Consider the following 17,723-nt stretch of genomic DNA (forward strand, 5'->3'; position numbering starts at 1 on the left):
TTTTTGAGGGCATTTGTCTCAAGTATAGACAGTGATCATACTGTCAGGAGTACATCTGTCAGTGCCGCATCATGTATACCCAGCAGAAGATTCACTGTATTATATAAATAGTATATGCCTATCTCCATCAGCCAATCACAGGTCCCCCCTCGGTTTGTCTCTGCGCTGACCTCTTACACATACGAGCCGGCGGCGCTGATTTGTGGGTGCCCCCGTTACATACCGGCGAATATGTGACATGCCGCACACGTCCAGTGCATCCACCTAGGCTGATGTGTTGGCATCGGGATCCCATGGGACACGGAGGAGAGCGGAGCGCGGTGGCCGTCGTAAGATGGCTGCCATACCGGTGCGACGGAGCAGCGGCCTGGTCCATCGCTATTTTCAATTCTCCCGCTGGACGGCCCCGAGCCAATAGGAGCTCGCGGTCCGGCAGCCAATCATTAGCTCCTACTGGCTCGCGGCCGTCCACACTAGGGAGAATTGATAGAACAGCATCGGACCACGCTGCTGCCGCTTGTTTGACTATAAGTATATGGTCAAAATTTGATCCAGCCGGGCAGCGCACAGACAGCTCTCTGCCCGGCTGTCAATTCTTTACAAATCGGTACAGATTTAATTTGCCGGTACAGACCGTTAAAAACGGTACTGTACCGGCAAATTTGGTACAGTTGGAGGGTATGCATTACACAGATGTTGCTGACAGTTGGAGAGGGCGTAGTGATATACAGCTGGGAGTGATTTGCCCTGTCAGATGAGGAGGGGCAGAGGGAAAGAGAAGTACAGTATGAGGTACCTGTGAGGACCCTATGAAAAGACCGACCTGTGCCTCATAGGGAGAGCTGTGAGGTACCTATAATTGAGAGACATAGACCTATACTCTCACTACGAGAAAGGTGAAGCATTCCTGTGCGCCTGCAGATGGCGCTAAACCCGGCTTGTTAGTTGGCTCAGAGTAGGAGATGGAGGAGCCAGGATAAAGTAGCCAGCCCTTAACATGAGAATTCATGGAGAATGCTGGATAGAGATGGATCAAGAGTGTTACCCCCAGAGAGAATGATGCAGTGTTCTGCCGCTTTGGTGATGCACAGACTGAAGGATGTCATGTAGCCGCAGCAGGGCAAGTCAGGGAGCAGAACCTTTGCAGTCAGTCTATGTCAAGGTGGTAAGGCCTGTACAAGGATTACCATACACTCACTCCAGGCAAATAGCACTGGCACTAAGGTGTTTAAGTTGAGCAGTGTATACAGAGACAGAGCAATGAACTTGCCCATCACCTGTGATATTTTGGAAACGCCTCATCTAGTGGCCTTGTTTGGATGTTGTTGCTTATATTCACCACGTTACATACAGAGGGGTAAAGACACATTTCAGCATGCAGCTTCCCTAGGTAATGAACTGAAATTTGTAAAGCTTGTGGTTTGGGTGCCCTAACTTGGACTTTAGACTGTGTCCAGCAGCTATAGGCATTATATAATTTGAACAACCAGTGGCATTGTGGGATTATGGTATTCAAATATACTATAAATAGAATAGACTGAGCAAAGTAGGGTTGTACTGCTGGTGGGCAGAAACAAAACTACTGTCTGCCTGAAAGGGGTGGGGTAGAAGGGAGGAGCCTGAGCTCTACTAATAGTTTAACTATCTAGTATCTAGACTCCTCTGCACCAGTTATACCCATGGTATGTCAGTGTTCCATAGGAGTTTAAAAATAAATAATTATGACTGCTGGATACACACAGCATAGCCCGTAGAATGTCACAGTGAAACCAGAGATAAAAGGAGGGCATTTTATGCCTCTGCTCATCACGTCATCTGTCTACGTCTTCCATGAACAAATCTGTACAATCATTAATTATCTGTTACTGCTTCCACATCACTATGCTGGGTCAGATACTGGATCCGATCTATACAGGGTGACCCAGGATTAACCTTTCTTATAAACCAGGTCGAATTGCCAGGTTGGTTGACCCATATTATCCAGTGTGCTGCTTTCACACCACACCTCAACCTGGCAACAACCCGACTTTGAGGGGTTATGTGAAAAGGACATGTATGAAGAAACAAAGCAAGAAAAAGTATATTTCCCAGTTAATACTTATGGCCTCCTCCAATGGCTTATGTATGGAAAATTTTTTTTTATTATTTATTGGTACTTGTTTCCTACACGTCGCCCCCAATTTTGATCTAAATGCATCTTGTACAATCGCGTTGCATGCAATATAGCGGCATGTGATGCGATTTTTAATCGTACAAGCACCCTGATGGGTGCGTACAATGTTAAATGCACCCCCATTGTCAACGCCACCCCCACTATCAATGCCAACCCGAAGTGTAGTGAGCCCGCGAGGGGCGGCGGTATGCATCCACCAACCTTTTCATACCCCACTATCCACGTCGGCGTGGAGTTGATTTTAGATAGTGTGGCGAGCGCAGCGAGCCTGAAGCGTGGTGAGCCCCGCGAGGGGACACGGATTACTTTACATGTATTCCGCGTCCGCTCGCCACGCTTCGGGCTCTTATTCCGCGTCCCTCGCTGCGCTCGCCACACTAATCTATTCTCATCTCCACGCCGACGTGGATAGTGGGGGTATGAAAAGGTCGGAGGACGCGTACCGCCGCCGCTCGCCACGCTTCGGGTTGGCGTTTATAGTGGGGGTGCATTTAACATTGCAAGCACCCATCAGGGTATTAGGGTACTAAATTGATATTTATGTGTTATTTTTGTGAATTATGTAGCCCCTGTTCTTATATTGCGAAAACATTTTAATAAATCTTATCTATTCAGATATAAGCATTGTGATTCCTTAATTCAAACCTAGATGCACCGTATTAACCAGCACAGTACCTAAACTTGTTTCTTTGTTATGTATAATGTGACTTGTATCGGAGGATAGATGTATGTGGACACATCTGTACACCACGTGCCGGATTACCAAACAGGCAGAGTAGGCACCAACCTATTGGCCATGCAACAACAGATAAAAATATTTTTTGATCTTGAAAGAATCAAGCTCTTTTAAATTGTTTCCATAAGATAGAGAGAAAAAAAACATTCAAGTCAAAGATACTAAAACTTTACATTAAAGGCTCTAGAGAAAATAATGTATTTATGAAATGTGCCCATTAAAAACTTAGTGTACATAAACCATAGGCATCAAATTCACAAGAAAGTGTTAATGATTTGCAAAGTGGGCCCTGAGATTTTGACTGGCTAGGGGACTCCACAGGGTTTAATCCGGCTTGGAGTACATCTATAAATAAAAACCTTATTTCTTACTGAATAAAGTGATGTCATTACCTTCTCTTATCCCACCACACTGCCTCATAACCCTTGGTCTGCAATGCTGCCATAATAACATTGACATCATAGTTGCCATTCCCCAACATATTTTTCTTGTGTGGCGTCACCAAAGTGTTGGGGGACAATCTGCATTGGATGAGAAAGAACAATAAGAAACATTATTTTAATGAAGTTGCTCATTTTCTGTGCAATGAAATACATATGTACATGCATACATCATTTTATCACCAGCTGCCCTAAAGGTGCGTACGTACACACAGTGCGATTTTGGCTTACAATTTGACTTTTCAGTCAAAATTTTATAAAAAGTTAATCAAAATCTTCTTGAGGTCAGTATCGTATGGATAAATAGACTGTGCAGGCAAGGCAATTTTGACTATGTCACTTGTAATGTATTTGACCATAGGCCAAAGAGCACTAAAGCGGTGTACACACTGTGCAATTCAGGTTCGATTCGATTTTGGATAGATGTAAGGTGGCCATACATCATAAAAGACATTGCCCCCAATCATACAATCTCAGAGGATTGTAAAACGGATTGTATGCAGATTGTGTGCACACAATCATACAATGCCAGCCCCAGGAGATTGGAGGATTGGTCCACTGATCTGACGTGCTGCATGTCAGATCAGTTGGGATTGGGAGCAGATTGCATGCGCTTTTATGCACATGCAATCTGTCTTTAGATGGCTCCTACAACCAGAGTCATGTGACACTACCTCCCTGACTAGCAGAGAGAAGAGGTGCAGCTTCCCTGCGGCAGTGAAGACGCTGGGAGCTGCAGAAGTTTCCAAGCGGCAGATGGGCGGGCGGCTGAAGAGATGTCCTTTTGCATAATTCTGACACTACTACTGAAAACAGTGTTCAGAGGATTGCTTCATTAGGGCCATTTAATAATGGCATAACAGCATATGTGAGCAGATATCTAGTTGCTGGCAACCTGTAAATTAAAAAAACTGGATTTTTGGTACGCTTATCCTTTTGATCCTAGTAGGCCAGCCCCCTATTTAAATTAAGCTTCAATCACAATCATGCAGCAGATGGATTGTATGACAGATTGTGAGTACAAAAAAAAGACTGCCGGGGAGTTGAAGGGAAATTGGACACAATCATAATTATGAGATAGGTCTTTCTGATGTATGGCCACCGACCATCTTGAAATTTGGCCCTAGGCCAAATACATTCTACAGGTGAGATACAAGATAGTCTTGCCTGAACAGTCTATTTTTATAGACTGTTCAGGCAATGACTAAATGGGAGGGGTGCAACAGCATTGAATCAGCATAGTCAATATTGTATGGTTCTGGACTCTGGGGAGTTCAAGGGAAATCGGATAGTCAAGACCATACAAAGCCAAAAATCACACCATATGTACACAGCTTAAGATAAAAAGTTAAGGTGCCTACACATGATGTGATGTGCATTGTGAACTAGATCGCATAACATCTAGTTCAAAACAACAGCGTGTGTTTTGAACTAGATACAATTTGTGTACACACATTTCTTGTACTATGCAATGCACTGCCTATTGTTATATAGTGTTCATTCTAGCACTCGCCATATTTGAAAACCCATGCAGTTCCTCTTCCCTGCCTGGGGTGTCCCTGTCTGCTGTAGTGCTTTTAGCACAGTGTGGTCTGTATATCGGCACTTATATGCAAACCACACTTGTGCTAGAAACACCACAGCAGACAGCTACACCCCAGGCAGGGAAGAGGAACTGCATGGGTTTTCAAAGATTGTGGGTGCTAGAATTAACACTATGTTATAGATACACCAAATTAATTTTAGTTCACCATTTTTAAACATGCAGTAACAGAGCACCAATTTAAAGCTATTTTTGCCATTTATGGATGAGAACCATGGTTTTCTACCATCAATGGTACAGAACTATGAGATGGTTTGGTACTTGTGTAGTTTCACTGTGGATCACATTGTATGCAAATTGCATGCAAATATCACATGCAGTACGATTTAGCACACCCCCACTATCCATGCCATAGCGAGCCCCGCGAGGGGATGCGGTACGCGTCCTCCCGACCTGTTCATACCCCCACTATGCATGTCAGCGTGGAGTTGATTTTGTAAAGTGCGAGCACAGCGAGCCAAGCCCGAAGTATTTACGCAGCCAGTATTTACCCTGCACAGAAACAAAATAACTCACCAAAATCTAATTCTTTCTGCACATTTCACATCTGCGCCCCTGCAGTGCACATGGTTTTGTCCATCTTAAAAGGTGCCCATACATGTTACAATTATTGAATACAATATCGCATCTCGGTTTTGTGATGAGATCAAATGAGATTATATAGTACAAAAAGTATGTGCTGCACATACTTTTTTTGTACTAGATATCATCTCATCGCAAAACAGAGATGCGATATCGTATACAATAATTGTAACGTGTATGGGCACCTTAAGAAGGATTTTGTCAGAAAGAGTGAACTAGAATAAGGCCCACTGTCCCTGGCTACAATAGCACTACACAATTCGGTACTTAACAGGGCGCCCAAATTTCCTACGTATGCTCAGTAGTTAATTTATTCACTGCACCCGGAGAGAAATTGCATCGCATGGCCATTTTTTGTGGCGTGAGATGAGATGTGAGATGCGATCTCAGTAGTTCATATGGTAAAACACCTAAAACGCCACCACTCTCGACGTCACCCCGAAGCGTGGCGAGCGCAGCGGAACGCGTCCTCCGACCATTTCATACCCCCACTCTCCACGCCGACATGGAGTTGATTTTATATAGTGTGGCGAGCGCAGCGAGCCCGAAGCGTAGCGAGCGCAGCGGAATACATGTAAATTAATCCGCTTACGCTCGCCACGCTTCGGGCTCGGTGGCTCGCCGGGTTCACCACACTATATGAAATCAACTCCACGCCAACGTGGATAGTGGGGGTATGAAAAGGTCGGAGGACGCGTTCCGCCGCCCCTCGCAACGCCCCTCGGGTGACGTGGAGAGTGGTGGTGTTTTAGGTGTTTTACCATATGAACTACTGAGATCGTATCTCTCATCTCATGCGATGTGCGATGCGATTTCACTGAGGGTGCAGTGAATAAATTAACTACTGAGATCGCATTGCACACATCGCAAGGCACAAAAACCCATGCGATGCGGTGTGCGATGCAATTTCATTACGCAGAATAGCCTAGTGGGCGCCCTGCTAGGAAACAAGTACCCACAATTCCCTGAACTACACATCACTCTGAATGTAGCCTATTAAACAGCTAAACCAAATTGAATTTCTTGTTTAAACCAATGTACACACACTGGGTAAAACTACTAAGCGATTTTAACTACATCATCAAAATCACTTAGAAGTAGTGTTCCCGCTAGGCTGTTTTAGCGGGGCGCTGCGCCCTGCCCGATTTTTCAAGGGCAAAATGCGCCCTGCCCCTCTGGCAGCACCCCGCTAAAACAGCCTGCCTCCTCCTCTTATCGTGATATCGGGGAAGCCCGGCGCCGCAGTATATAGCGGTGCCTGGCGCTTCCCCAGCAGCGGAGAGCCTTCGGTGCGGCCGGGCCTGCCCCCTTCAATGACGATGCTGGCCGGGCCCGCCCCTTTTCCTGACGACGACAGCCGGGCCCGCCCCATTTCGTCACGACACAGCCCGGGCACGCCCCTTTTGTGATGTGGGCCCGCCGTCGTCACTGTTCTGGGCGGTCCCGGTCCGCCCCCTTGACGATGCCCCCCGTGCAGCGGCACCCTGCCTGCCCCGGTTCCTAGAAGGAACACTATAGAAGGTTTGCCTGACTTGCCCTGTGTGTACACAGCGGACGATAGCGATGTGCGGCCCCACAGCGTCGCTATCGCCCGGTCAAATGGGCACTGCGGGCAAGACTATTTGGTACTTGTGTATTATCTGGGCGCCCGAATTTTCATTACACGTTAAAAAAATCGCGTTGCATCGCATACAATCATATTGCATTTTATATAGTGTGGCGAGCACAGCGAGACACCGAGCCCGAAGCGTGGCGAGCGCAGCGAACCCCGCGAGGGGACGCGGAATACATGCGAAGTAATACGCGTCCGCTCGCCACGCTTCGGACTCGGTGGCTCACTGCGCTCGCCACACTATAGAACATCAACTCCACGCCGACGTGGATAGTGGGGGTATGAAAAGGTCGGAGGACCAGTACCGCTGCGCTCGCCACGCTTCAGGTTGGCGTTGATACTGGGGGTCGGGGCATTTCACATAGTAATCACCCATCAGGGTGGTTGTACAATTAAAAATCGGGTCTGGGGGTGCATTTAACATTGTAATCAGGCATCAGGGTGCCTGTACAATGCAATATCGGGTATAAATCGCGTCGCATCAGATGCCACTAGTTAAGGCATGCAATGCGACGCGATATTAAAATTGTACACTCTGCCCGGGAAAGGCTCGGGTCCAATCGCATTGCATGCCTTAACTAGTGGCATGCGATGCGATATATCGGGCGCCCAGATAATACACAAGTACCGAATATTTTGACTAGATGCTGCAGTGTCTATTTGAATGTACACGCGGACTGCTGCTGGGGATGGCAACTGGCTTATCACTGGCAGCCACATCACGATTTTGACTAAGCAAAATCGCTTAGTCTAAATTTCCCAGCGTATGTTCAACATGACTTTAATTTTGACAAAGACATAACTATCCACTAGGAAATTGTCAGTCATCCCCAAGTACAGTATTAGTTTACCACGCCAACATAAAAAAAAACAAAAAACAACATTTACATGTGCCATTTATATGGCAGGTCTTCTAAACTCCTTATAATGTTATGTCCATATTCCACATCAAATTTATAGTTTTTAATTAACAGTAAGGAAAGGAAACCGTTTCCAACTGAAAATATATATATATTTTTTCAATTAGCCATGGAATGAGATGGCCAAAATGATCATGTTAAGTTTCTTCAGAACTCCTCACCTCTGGAATATCTCCTGAAGGGCTTCCCGAGTGAACGCTCCAGCATCCTGGAAGACATTATTCAAGGCATGGAGCGCACAGAGCTCTCGCCGCTGCTTCTCATGGTAGATTTGTGTTGGAAGAGGCTCTTGAAACTCACCCCCAGATTTTGCCTTATCTCCTTTCCATGGTACGCAGCTCATGGCTAAGAACAAAGCTTGGAACAAAACCGTGTAAGAAGTTCTAGAAAAGTTCTTTAGAGCGATTGTGCACTGGAGGTCTTAATATGGCTCATGCAATTTATAGCCCATATTCCTTTGTAGGGAAAAAAATGGAGGTATATATATATGTCCGGGTACAATCTGACTTCAGGAACAAGAACGCAATAATACTTGTGCTATTAAGCCTTTTAATCACAAGACCAGAATCTGTTTCCGCATCTCTCTTTTTCCTCCATTCCACCCCGTTCTTTGTGCCACTGCAATCACAGGGGATTTTTATTCTGTATGACTTCTCACGATTATAAAATAATGAGGCATGCAGTGTTCTTTAATCTGCCAAGAAAAACAAATTATTAAAACCGTACTTAATCTCTAAGAATGGATTTTGAAGATATCACTAGGATTATTTATCATGTTTGGCAGATAGACAGAACTCTGATAAATTAGGAAACATTATTTTGAAATCCAGTTACCTATACCCCCTCTCACACTGGAAAGCGCTTGCAAGCCAGGTACAAAATCTCAAGTGCGACATGGCTTGAAAGCGCTGTTACACTAGCCGCCCGACCTGGAATAAAGCCGGGCGGGTGATGTAATCTGGAGGCGGCACCAGGGCAGCACTGCGAGAGGATAGGATCTCCCAACACTGTCTTTACAGTGCAGTGAATGGGACCTGGGTCACGCCAACCCGGGTTACCCGTTCGCATTGCCCCTGGACTCGCAAGCATTCCAGGTCCAACCCTGGTCAAGACCTGGGTTGAAACACCGGAATGCTGGTCCCAGGACCCTTTCAAACTGATCAGTTTCCCAGGTTGTTGAGCGTTCATGTGCAATAACCTGGGAAATATTTGTCATTGTGAAAGGGGTATAACAGTGGTTAGAACACTGGTAACAGATCTACTCAGGGAAGAGTGGCCAGGTATATACTAAAGATAGGACTTCTAGGGATAGGGATCAGGGTAGGTGTCATTTGGCTTGTTCCAGAGAATGGTCTTCTTTGGACAGAGTCATTTGTTGGGTAATAGAGAGAAGTTCTCAGGACAGGGTCACAAACCATTATACAGAATGAGTTTCCCTGGAAAGAAATGCTTGACCAGAACAAGGTCTTTTCATGGGGTCATCCAGATGGTACTAGAAAAATGATTTTCTCTGGGAAAGGTCATCTTGCCATTATTAAGAAAATGTTCTAATTGGGAAGGGAGGCCTGGCTGAAAACTCTTTCTGGATGCACGCGCTGATTGGCTGCTACTCCATGCCGTAGTGAAGAGACTGAAACTTCTCTTTCCTCATCGGTAGCGGCTAGATTCCCTTCGTGGAAAGGAGGTTTGAAGACGTCACTTCCCTGTGACTGCTGTCGTCATCAGGGGGAGGAGTCAGCACGCAGCACAGTTTTCCCGGCGCTGCAGGAGTACGTCGTGCACTGCAGGAAAGAGCATGTGCGTTGTCTTCAGTCCCACGGCGGCATCAGGTACACTGGGAGTGTATTTATCACAGTTGGGGCACCCCACGTTTACACCCTCCCCCCGTCTATGTCCCTGGTGTGTTACATGGGTGGAGGGGGAGAGAGTGCACGGGCCCCGGCGTTCCTGCCGCCGCTAGGGTAGGGGTGTCCTGCCGCCACCGGGTATGGGGTGGGTGTGCTACCGCCGGGTATGGGGGGGGGGGTGTCCTGCCGCCGCAGGGTATGGGTGTGGGGGGTTGTCCTGCCGCTGCTGGGTATGGGGTGTCCTGCTGGGTATGGGGGGTGTCCTGCCGCCGCTGGGTATGGGGGGTGTCCTGCTGCCGCTGCTGGGTATGGGGGGTGTCCTGCTGCCGCTGCTGGGTATGGGGGGTGTCCTGCTGCCGCTGCTGGGTATGGGGGGTGTCCTGCTGCCGCTGCTGGGTATGGGGGGTGTCCTGCTGCCGCTGCTGGGTATGGGGGGTGTCCTGCTGCCGCTGCTGGGTATGGGGGGTGTCCTGCTGCCGCTGCTGGGTATGGGGGGTGTCCTGCTGCCGCTGCTGGGTATGGGGGGTGTCCTGCTGCCGCTGCTGGGTATGGGGGGTGTCCTGCTGCCGCTGCTGGGTATGGGGGGTGTCCTGCTGCCGCTGCTGGGTATGGGGGGTGTCCTGCCGCTGGGTATGGGGGGTGTCCTGCCGCCGCCGCTGGGTATGGGGTTGGGGGGTGTCCTGCCACCACCGCTGGGTATGGGGGTGGGGGGTGTCCTGCCGCTGGGTATGGGGGTGGGGGGTGTCCTGCCACCGGGTATGGGGGTGGGGGGTGTCCTGCCACCGGGTATGGGGGTGGGGGGTGTCCTGCCACCGGGTATGGGGGTGGGGGGTGTCCTGCCGCCGCCGCTGGGTATGGGGGTGGGGGGTGTCCTGCCGCCGCCGCTGGGTATGGGGGTGGGGGGTGTCCTGCCGCCGCCGCTGGGTATGGGGGGTGTCCTGCCGCCGCCGCTGGGTATGGGGTTGGGGGGTGTCCTGCCGCTGGGTATGGGGGTGGGGGGTGTCCTGCCACCGCCGCTGGGTATGGGGGTGGGGGGTGTCCTGCCGCTGGGTATGGGGGTGGGGGGTGTCCTGCCGCCGGGTATGGGGGTGTCCTGCCGCGGCCGCTGGGTATGGGAGTGGGGGGTGTCCTGCCGCCGGGTATGGGGGTGGGGGGTGTCCTGCCGCCGCTGGGTATGGGGGGTGTCCTGCCGCCGCCCCGTCTGTCCACCCCTTCCGCCGGCTCGCCCCGTGTCTGTCCACCCCTTCCACCGGCTCGCCCCGTGCTCTCATCTCAATACTTTCTGACTTGCCTCCCCACCCCCCCCCCCATCTGTCCTCTTTTATGCTCCTTCACCTTTTCTCCTTTTTTTTTTTTTTCTCGCATTCCATCTTTTTCTGTCGCCTCATCTCTACCCTGCTGTCTATTTTTCTCTCATTCCATCTTTTTCTATGATTCCAGGGCTCGCACATGCCACCTCTTGCGGGAGACCAGAGCCACGCACCGCCTGGACCCACCTGCCACATCCCATGGGAGTCCGGAGCTGCACGCAGCTGGGAGGTTGAACAGGACAGAGGACGTGGAGGACAAGCATAGCCACCGAGCTCAGGGGCCCCGTCGTCAGTTCAGTGAAAGCACAAATGACATACAAACAACGTGAAATATATAGGTGACTTACCCACCCCCTGCGAGTCCCATCCGTGTCCTCCTCCAGCGGCTTCCGGGTTGGCGCCGTCTCCGTGACGCTGCGGGCGCACATCCGATGGTCGCGATGGTTGCATGTGGCTCCGTCACTGATGCGCGCTGCCGGCTCTTGGGTCACGTGGGGCGGCTGTGCGCTGTTATCATGTTCAACAAAAAGAGCTAGGTCACAGGCATCAAAGCGACATTTAACTAACATTTACAGTGCAAAAATACTGTTTCCTAATGCATAGAAATCTTAAGGGAAACGGAACAATCTGTGAAAAATGAATGGCTGTGACGATGCTATGTGGTATTAGACAGCCATCTACTGGGCAGCATGTGAAAGTATTGCTATAATGAACAAATACATATGAAAATGACAAAACATTTTTTTTTTAAATGCGAACAGCATTAGGGGACTGTCCCTGTAATCTGCGTGCAACAGTCTACATGTGCCTGGGCAGAGAATTATCAATGTATACCTATACGTATCTACTGTCCAATAAGGGATATGCTATCTACTGTCTAATAAGGGATATGGGGATTATAGCAACACTTTCACACGATGCCCAGTAGATGGCAGTCTAATACCACTGTTTTAATCCACATAGCATCGTCACAGCCATTCATTTTTCACAGATTGTTCCCTGTTTCCCTTAATATTTCTATGCATTAGGAAACAGTATTTTTACTTCCCTTCTTTTACTGGGTAATATATTGTCGAATTAGAATACCCTGTTTGCAATGGTGTTATTTGGGTATATACTAGTGTGGTGGTTTATTTTGAATGCACGTGTATCACTTACCCGATATTCCTGGAGCCCAGATGGCGCCTTTGGGTACTAGGAATCTTTACATCTTGTACTGCACTAATCCTGTCTGATATCTCCACACGTATTCCTTTTCTTCTGTTGCTACTTCCAAACACCACTCTTTCATCAATGACATCCTATGCATCATCTGTTGCATAAATTACCCTGTGACTTTATTTTGATATGTGTTCACTTTGTTGTCTGGTCCACTATACTCTACGTCTATGATGGGAGTTTTGTATGTTTGTTTATTCAAAATCACAATAAAAATTATTGAATTTAAAAAAAAAAGGAAACAGTATTTTTGCACTGTAAATGTTAGTTAAATGTCGTTTTGATGCCTGTGACCTAGCTCTTTTTGTTGTACATTATAACAGCGCACAGCCGACCCACGTGACCCAAGAGTGCACATCAGTGACGGAGCCGCACGCAACCATTGCGACCATCGGATGTGCGCCTGCAGCGTCACGGAGACGGCGCCAACCCGGGAGCCGCTGGAGGAGGACACGGATGGGACTCGCAGGGGGCGGGTAAGTCACCTATATATTTCACATTGTTTGTATGTCATTTGTGCTTTCCCTGAACTGATGACGGGGCCCCCGAGCTCCGAAACATTTTCTTTTTTGCACATGGAATAAATTTCCACTTTAATTCACCATTTACTCCAGCCTCCGAGTGCCGCTTATTACAACCCTGTGTGTGTGTGTGTGTGTATGTATATATATATATATGTATATATGTGTGTATATATATATATGTATATATGTGTGTATATATATATATATATATATATATATATGTATATGTGTGTATATATGTATATGTATATATATATCTCTTATATATTTGGCTACATCTGTCACTCAAAGTGTGTCTGGAGCTATAACGCTGGGTGGAGCCTCTGACTCACATGACAGAGAACCAGCCCAGTGAGCCCACAGACAGTGCCAGACACCCTCTGCCTCTCCATGTTACACAGCAAAGACACAGCTACTCACCAGACACACCAGGTGAGCGCCCCACACCTCCATACCTCCCAACATGACCCTCTCCAGGAGGGACAGAATGCTATGTTTGTGGATTTCCATCTTAATTTATGATTGTCATCACCTGTCATTTTAAACAGGGTAATTGATAAGAAAGGTGTTTAAGCACAGGTGATGGTAATCCATAAATTAAGAAGAAAGTCCAGAAACAGAGCAATGTGTCCCTCCTGGAGAGGGTCATGTTGGGTATGCACCTCCCTCCCTCCCCCCCCCCCCCCCCCATTCAAGGCATCCCTACGATTAAATGGCACATGCAAAACACTGACATGGCTATGGTCGACAATGAAAAAGGTTGACAAGATTTATTTTTCACTTTTTCTTTTTTTTTTTTTATTAATATTTTTTTATTGAAGCACAGGCATCAAAGGAACACATCTAACAAGAAAGTTGTGAGTAACATGGCAAGTTAAACAAGACATAGTAATGTTCAAATTGGGACAATGATATTTCAGACTGTATATATATGGAAGAGGGTTTGATTGGCACTCTCGGCTGATGTATAGTCACGGACCGTATATATAAAAATAAAATAAAAAAATTGGATTATAATAATAAAAAAAAAAAGTATATGAAACGAGTAACAATCTGATGAGTTTATACTCAGGATATATAGAAAAAGTATGGTAGATTTACATTGTACTAGTCTGACATGATGCCTAGCTTCTTCCACAACATTTTCCAACTTTTCTCAACCAAAACTGGGGAGAAGCTACATTTCTGCAGCCAACTCCTTAATGAAATGACACTATATGTGTTATTTTGTATAGTAAAGAAAAACTATTTTAAGAGTTACTGTAACTGAGGGACTGTAAGTGCCAAAATGAGTAAGTTAGTAAAGCTTACTAAGAAGCAAAGGGGAGTGGGACCATAAGTAAGTTCAATGAAACAAAAGATTGAAAATATAAATAATTAAGTACAGTAGGTCTATAAGACAATCAAACTATACTGACCTAACCTTGCAGTTTAAAGCAAAGAATAACTGTGTGCAAGATTGTAATAGTCTAAACATTTACAATAACAAGATAACATGCTCATGTATATAAAGGAGCTATGTGAACAAAAATATCACACAGAGATTTATATAAGTAGGAATTATAGCAATATGGGGTTAATGTCTATATGGCTTTATATCATGACTGCAGAAATGTTTAAAAACATTTTAGGTGTAAATTGCAGTGGGGAAAAATGTAAAACAATAGACTTTTTTTTTTAATGTACATTAGTATTCTACGGGGGTCATTACCAAGTGAGCTGTCCCATTTATGAGTGTAAAATAGCTAGAATATTCATGTTATTGGGCCAAAAAGTCCCTGAAATAGTAATAAGTGGTATGAAATGAGGCTTTGTGTAGCAGCAAGAATAAGATTCCTGACAAAAACCTGAAGCATTAAGGCATCCTGAAGGACAATATTAACAGTGCGAAATGCAAAGCCTGGTATGTAGTCAATCAGAGATTTCTGGCATAAACAATACGGATTGGCCATCAAATTCAAAGATGTATCATAGCCTAGGCATTCTAAAAAAGGAGTCACAGGGTCCAACTTGTCCCCCAAAAGGCACTGGGACAGCTCACAAGAGTCCAGTGTTGGAATCATCTCAGAGTTGCAGCTCATATAAGGTGTTGGGAAAGAGGCGTGTCTTGTTGTTTTCAAACTATCTTCAGAAGAAGTTGAGTCCATCCCCTCTTTAGATACCAATGAGCTCTGCTGGAAGGGTTGGATAACATTAGAGGCAGTATCCCCCTCAATAGGCTCACAGAGTGGATCTATAAGCGTGGATCCTATAACACTGTGGGAGATCTGGGTCTTAGATTCTTCACTTGTTTCCTGATAGGTAGCAGAGGTGGGAGCCAGCCGAGCCACCAAACGCTCAAAGCGCATATCCAAATAGGGTAACAGAATGTCACACAATGCCTGAGTTAAAGTGTCAAGTGAAAATATAGGCAATTGGGAGGCACTCGAAGTGATACAGGACACTGGGGACATGACTGTCACTGTTGATGATACTGAAGGGACAGGGGGTAGTGGAGAGTATTCCTCATGCTGAGGAGTGACAGACATATTGCAGAACATAGTGTGATATATGTGACAAAAGATAATAAAACCTCTGCATGCACGAATTACAGAACATGAATAGTGAATCAGCAAATACAGTATACACTACTAGATGTCGAAAAAGAAAAACAGTATGATAGAAGACCACATCAAAAGATAGTGGAAATTATTAGTGTACAAAACAATTAAGCAAACAGCAGTTAGAGAAATATTACGCTAATAAAAGACAACTGTTTAGACAGGTGACTGTCCTCACCAAGGTCTGCAAAAAAAAAAGTCCAGGATACTTCCACTGTATGAATACTAGAGGATGGTAAACTTCAGCAACAGTGTGATTATACAAGAGGTTAATATAGCAGCCAGCAGTTTTATTACCAGAGAGCTCCTACAATCAGCAGCAACCTGTGAAAAGAAAGATAAGGCTCCGGACTGTGCCGATCTCCGTCAAACAGCCCTAGTGCAGGAGAAAGTTAATTCATTCCACAGTAGTCACTAACTAGTCAGGCACTAGCAGATTCAGTGTTGTTTAGGCTCCAATAAGCGGCAGCAAATTCAGGGAGCAGCAGCCGCAGATGTCAGGCTCCAGCGTCCTCAGGCACCGAGGGAAGTCTGTCACTCCACGTGCAGCAGAGAATAGGGAACTATGCGCAAGCAGAGAGTTCACCAGATGTTTTCCTTCAGAGAGACCTGAATCTATCTAAGCTCTCTCTCACCTGTCAGTATCCATATCTGCTGTAAACCACTTTTTTAGTCACTGCAGCAGAGGCTCCAAGCCTCTAACTTCGCGCCCAAGATGGCGGGGGGCGGTCATGAATGCCTGTACCTTGCAGGCTCGACTCCAGAGCTGGCCCTAGCCTAAATGATGCCCTAGGCAAGATTTTGGGTGGTGCCCCCTAGCACCGCCACTAGTTCCGCCTCTGACCCTGCCCCCTAGCACCACCTCATCATAGCAGTCATCATTTTGGTGCTCCTACCCGCAATATTTTAAATAGAAACAGTGCACACATTTGGTGCGCAGCTCAAACAGGGGTGTGTTCTTGCTGGGAAGGGGCATGACCACCCAATAGTACCCCCAATTCAAATTATGCCACACAGTAGTGCAACTTTATTCACATTATATCATGCGATGGTGTCCCTTATTCACGTTACATCACACAGTAGTACCACTTTACCTTATGTACATTACTCCTCACATTATTCACATTATACCCTTAGAAAAAAATCCTGAGAAAATATTGTATTTTAAGCACCTCCATGGCCACACTGCAACCCAGCACAAAGCAGTGTGTGCTGGGCAGAGGAGAAGAGCTGCTGCTGTCACTTAAGGGGAGGGGGCTCGGGGCCCCCCACTGGGCCCTTCCATCAGACTTTGGCCTGGGTAATTTGTACCCCCTACCCCTTTCTCTCGGCACACCCTGATAATACCACACAGTAATGCCCCTTACACATAACACACATTATTAATGTCCTTATAACCATAATGCCCCTTACACATTATGCCAACCTTTAGTAATTCCCTTCATACACATAATGACACACATAATGCCCCTTACACATATGTTGCACATTATTAATGCCCTTATATACATGACACACATAATGCCCATTACACATACTGTATGTTGTACATTAATAATGCCCTTATACACATGACACACATAATGCCTGTTACACATATGTCGCACATTTTTAATGCATTTATACATGACACACATAATGCCCCTTACACATATGCCGAACACTATTGCACAACCAACCCACCCGCAGAGAGCACTCACACAGTCGCTAACACTGTGACCTCTGCCTCTGCTTGGATACAGATGTTTCCTCATACATCTTGACTCAATAAGCCATGCAGCTCCTGGCCAGTTCTTCTAACTGTGCCTTTTTTGCTGAAAATTCATCTTATATGCATTGTTATGACCAGCACACACAAGGAGCTTCCGATGATTAAAATGATATGTGGCATGAATATATTATGTGTGCGACTGTGGCTGTACCTGCAAAACTATGTTACAGTGATTTCCATGAATACACTATTTCATATGCAGATACAGCCTCACTCACACACAGAATATAGGCATGCTGCATATCATTTTAATCAGCAGAAGCTGCTGATGCCCCCAGGCATTCCAAATGCCCTAGGCAATTGCCTAGTTTGCCTATGCCTAAGGCCGGCTCTGCAGTAGCACACTCAATCTACACAAGTCGACATGTGTCAACGTGTTCACTCTAA

At 46.5% G+C, this 17,723-nt stretch overlaps 1 protein-coding gene across 3 annotated transcripts in view; it reads right to left on the reverse strand.

Annotated features, from left to right (window-relative positions):
• Positions 1-11,729, reverse strand: part of JOSD1 (Josephin domain containing 1) — a 37,138-nt gene extending 25,409 nt beyond the window's left edge. Inside the window, exons 1-3 of one of the 3 annotated variants that reach the window (XM_083156541.1) lie at positions 11,571-11,729; positions 8,228-8,760; positions 3,302-3,430 (exon numbers count right to left, since the gene is read on the reverse strand). In XM_083156541.1, the coding sequence (XP_083012667.1) occupies positions 3,302-3,430; positions 8,228-8,409 (311 nt within the window). In that variant the 5' untranslated portion in view covers positions 8,410-8,760; positions 11,571-11,729. The other 2 variants (XM_083156543.1, XM_083156542.1) reach the window with 2 other exon arrangements.
• Between the last annotated feature and the right edge of the window lie 5,994 nt (positions 11,730-17,723).

The sequence above is a fragment of the Crinia signifera genome, chromosome 8 (genome assembly GCF_055691185.1).
Source record: "Crinia signifera chromosome 8, ASM5569118v1, whole genome shotgun sequence".
In the NCBI taxonomy this organism is placed as follows: domain Eukaryota; kingdom Metazoa; phylum Chordata; class Amphibia; order Anura; family Myobatrachidae; genus Crinia; species Crinia signifera.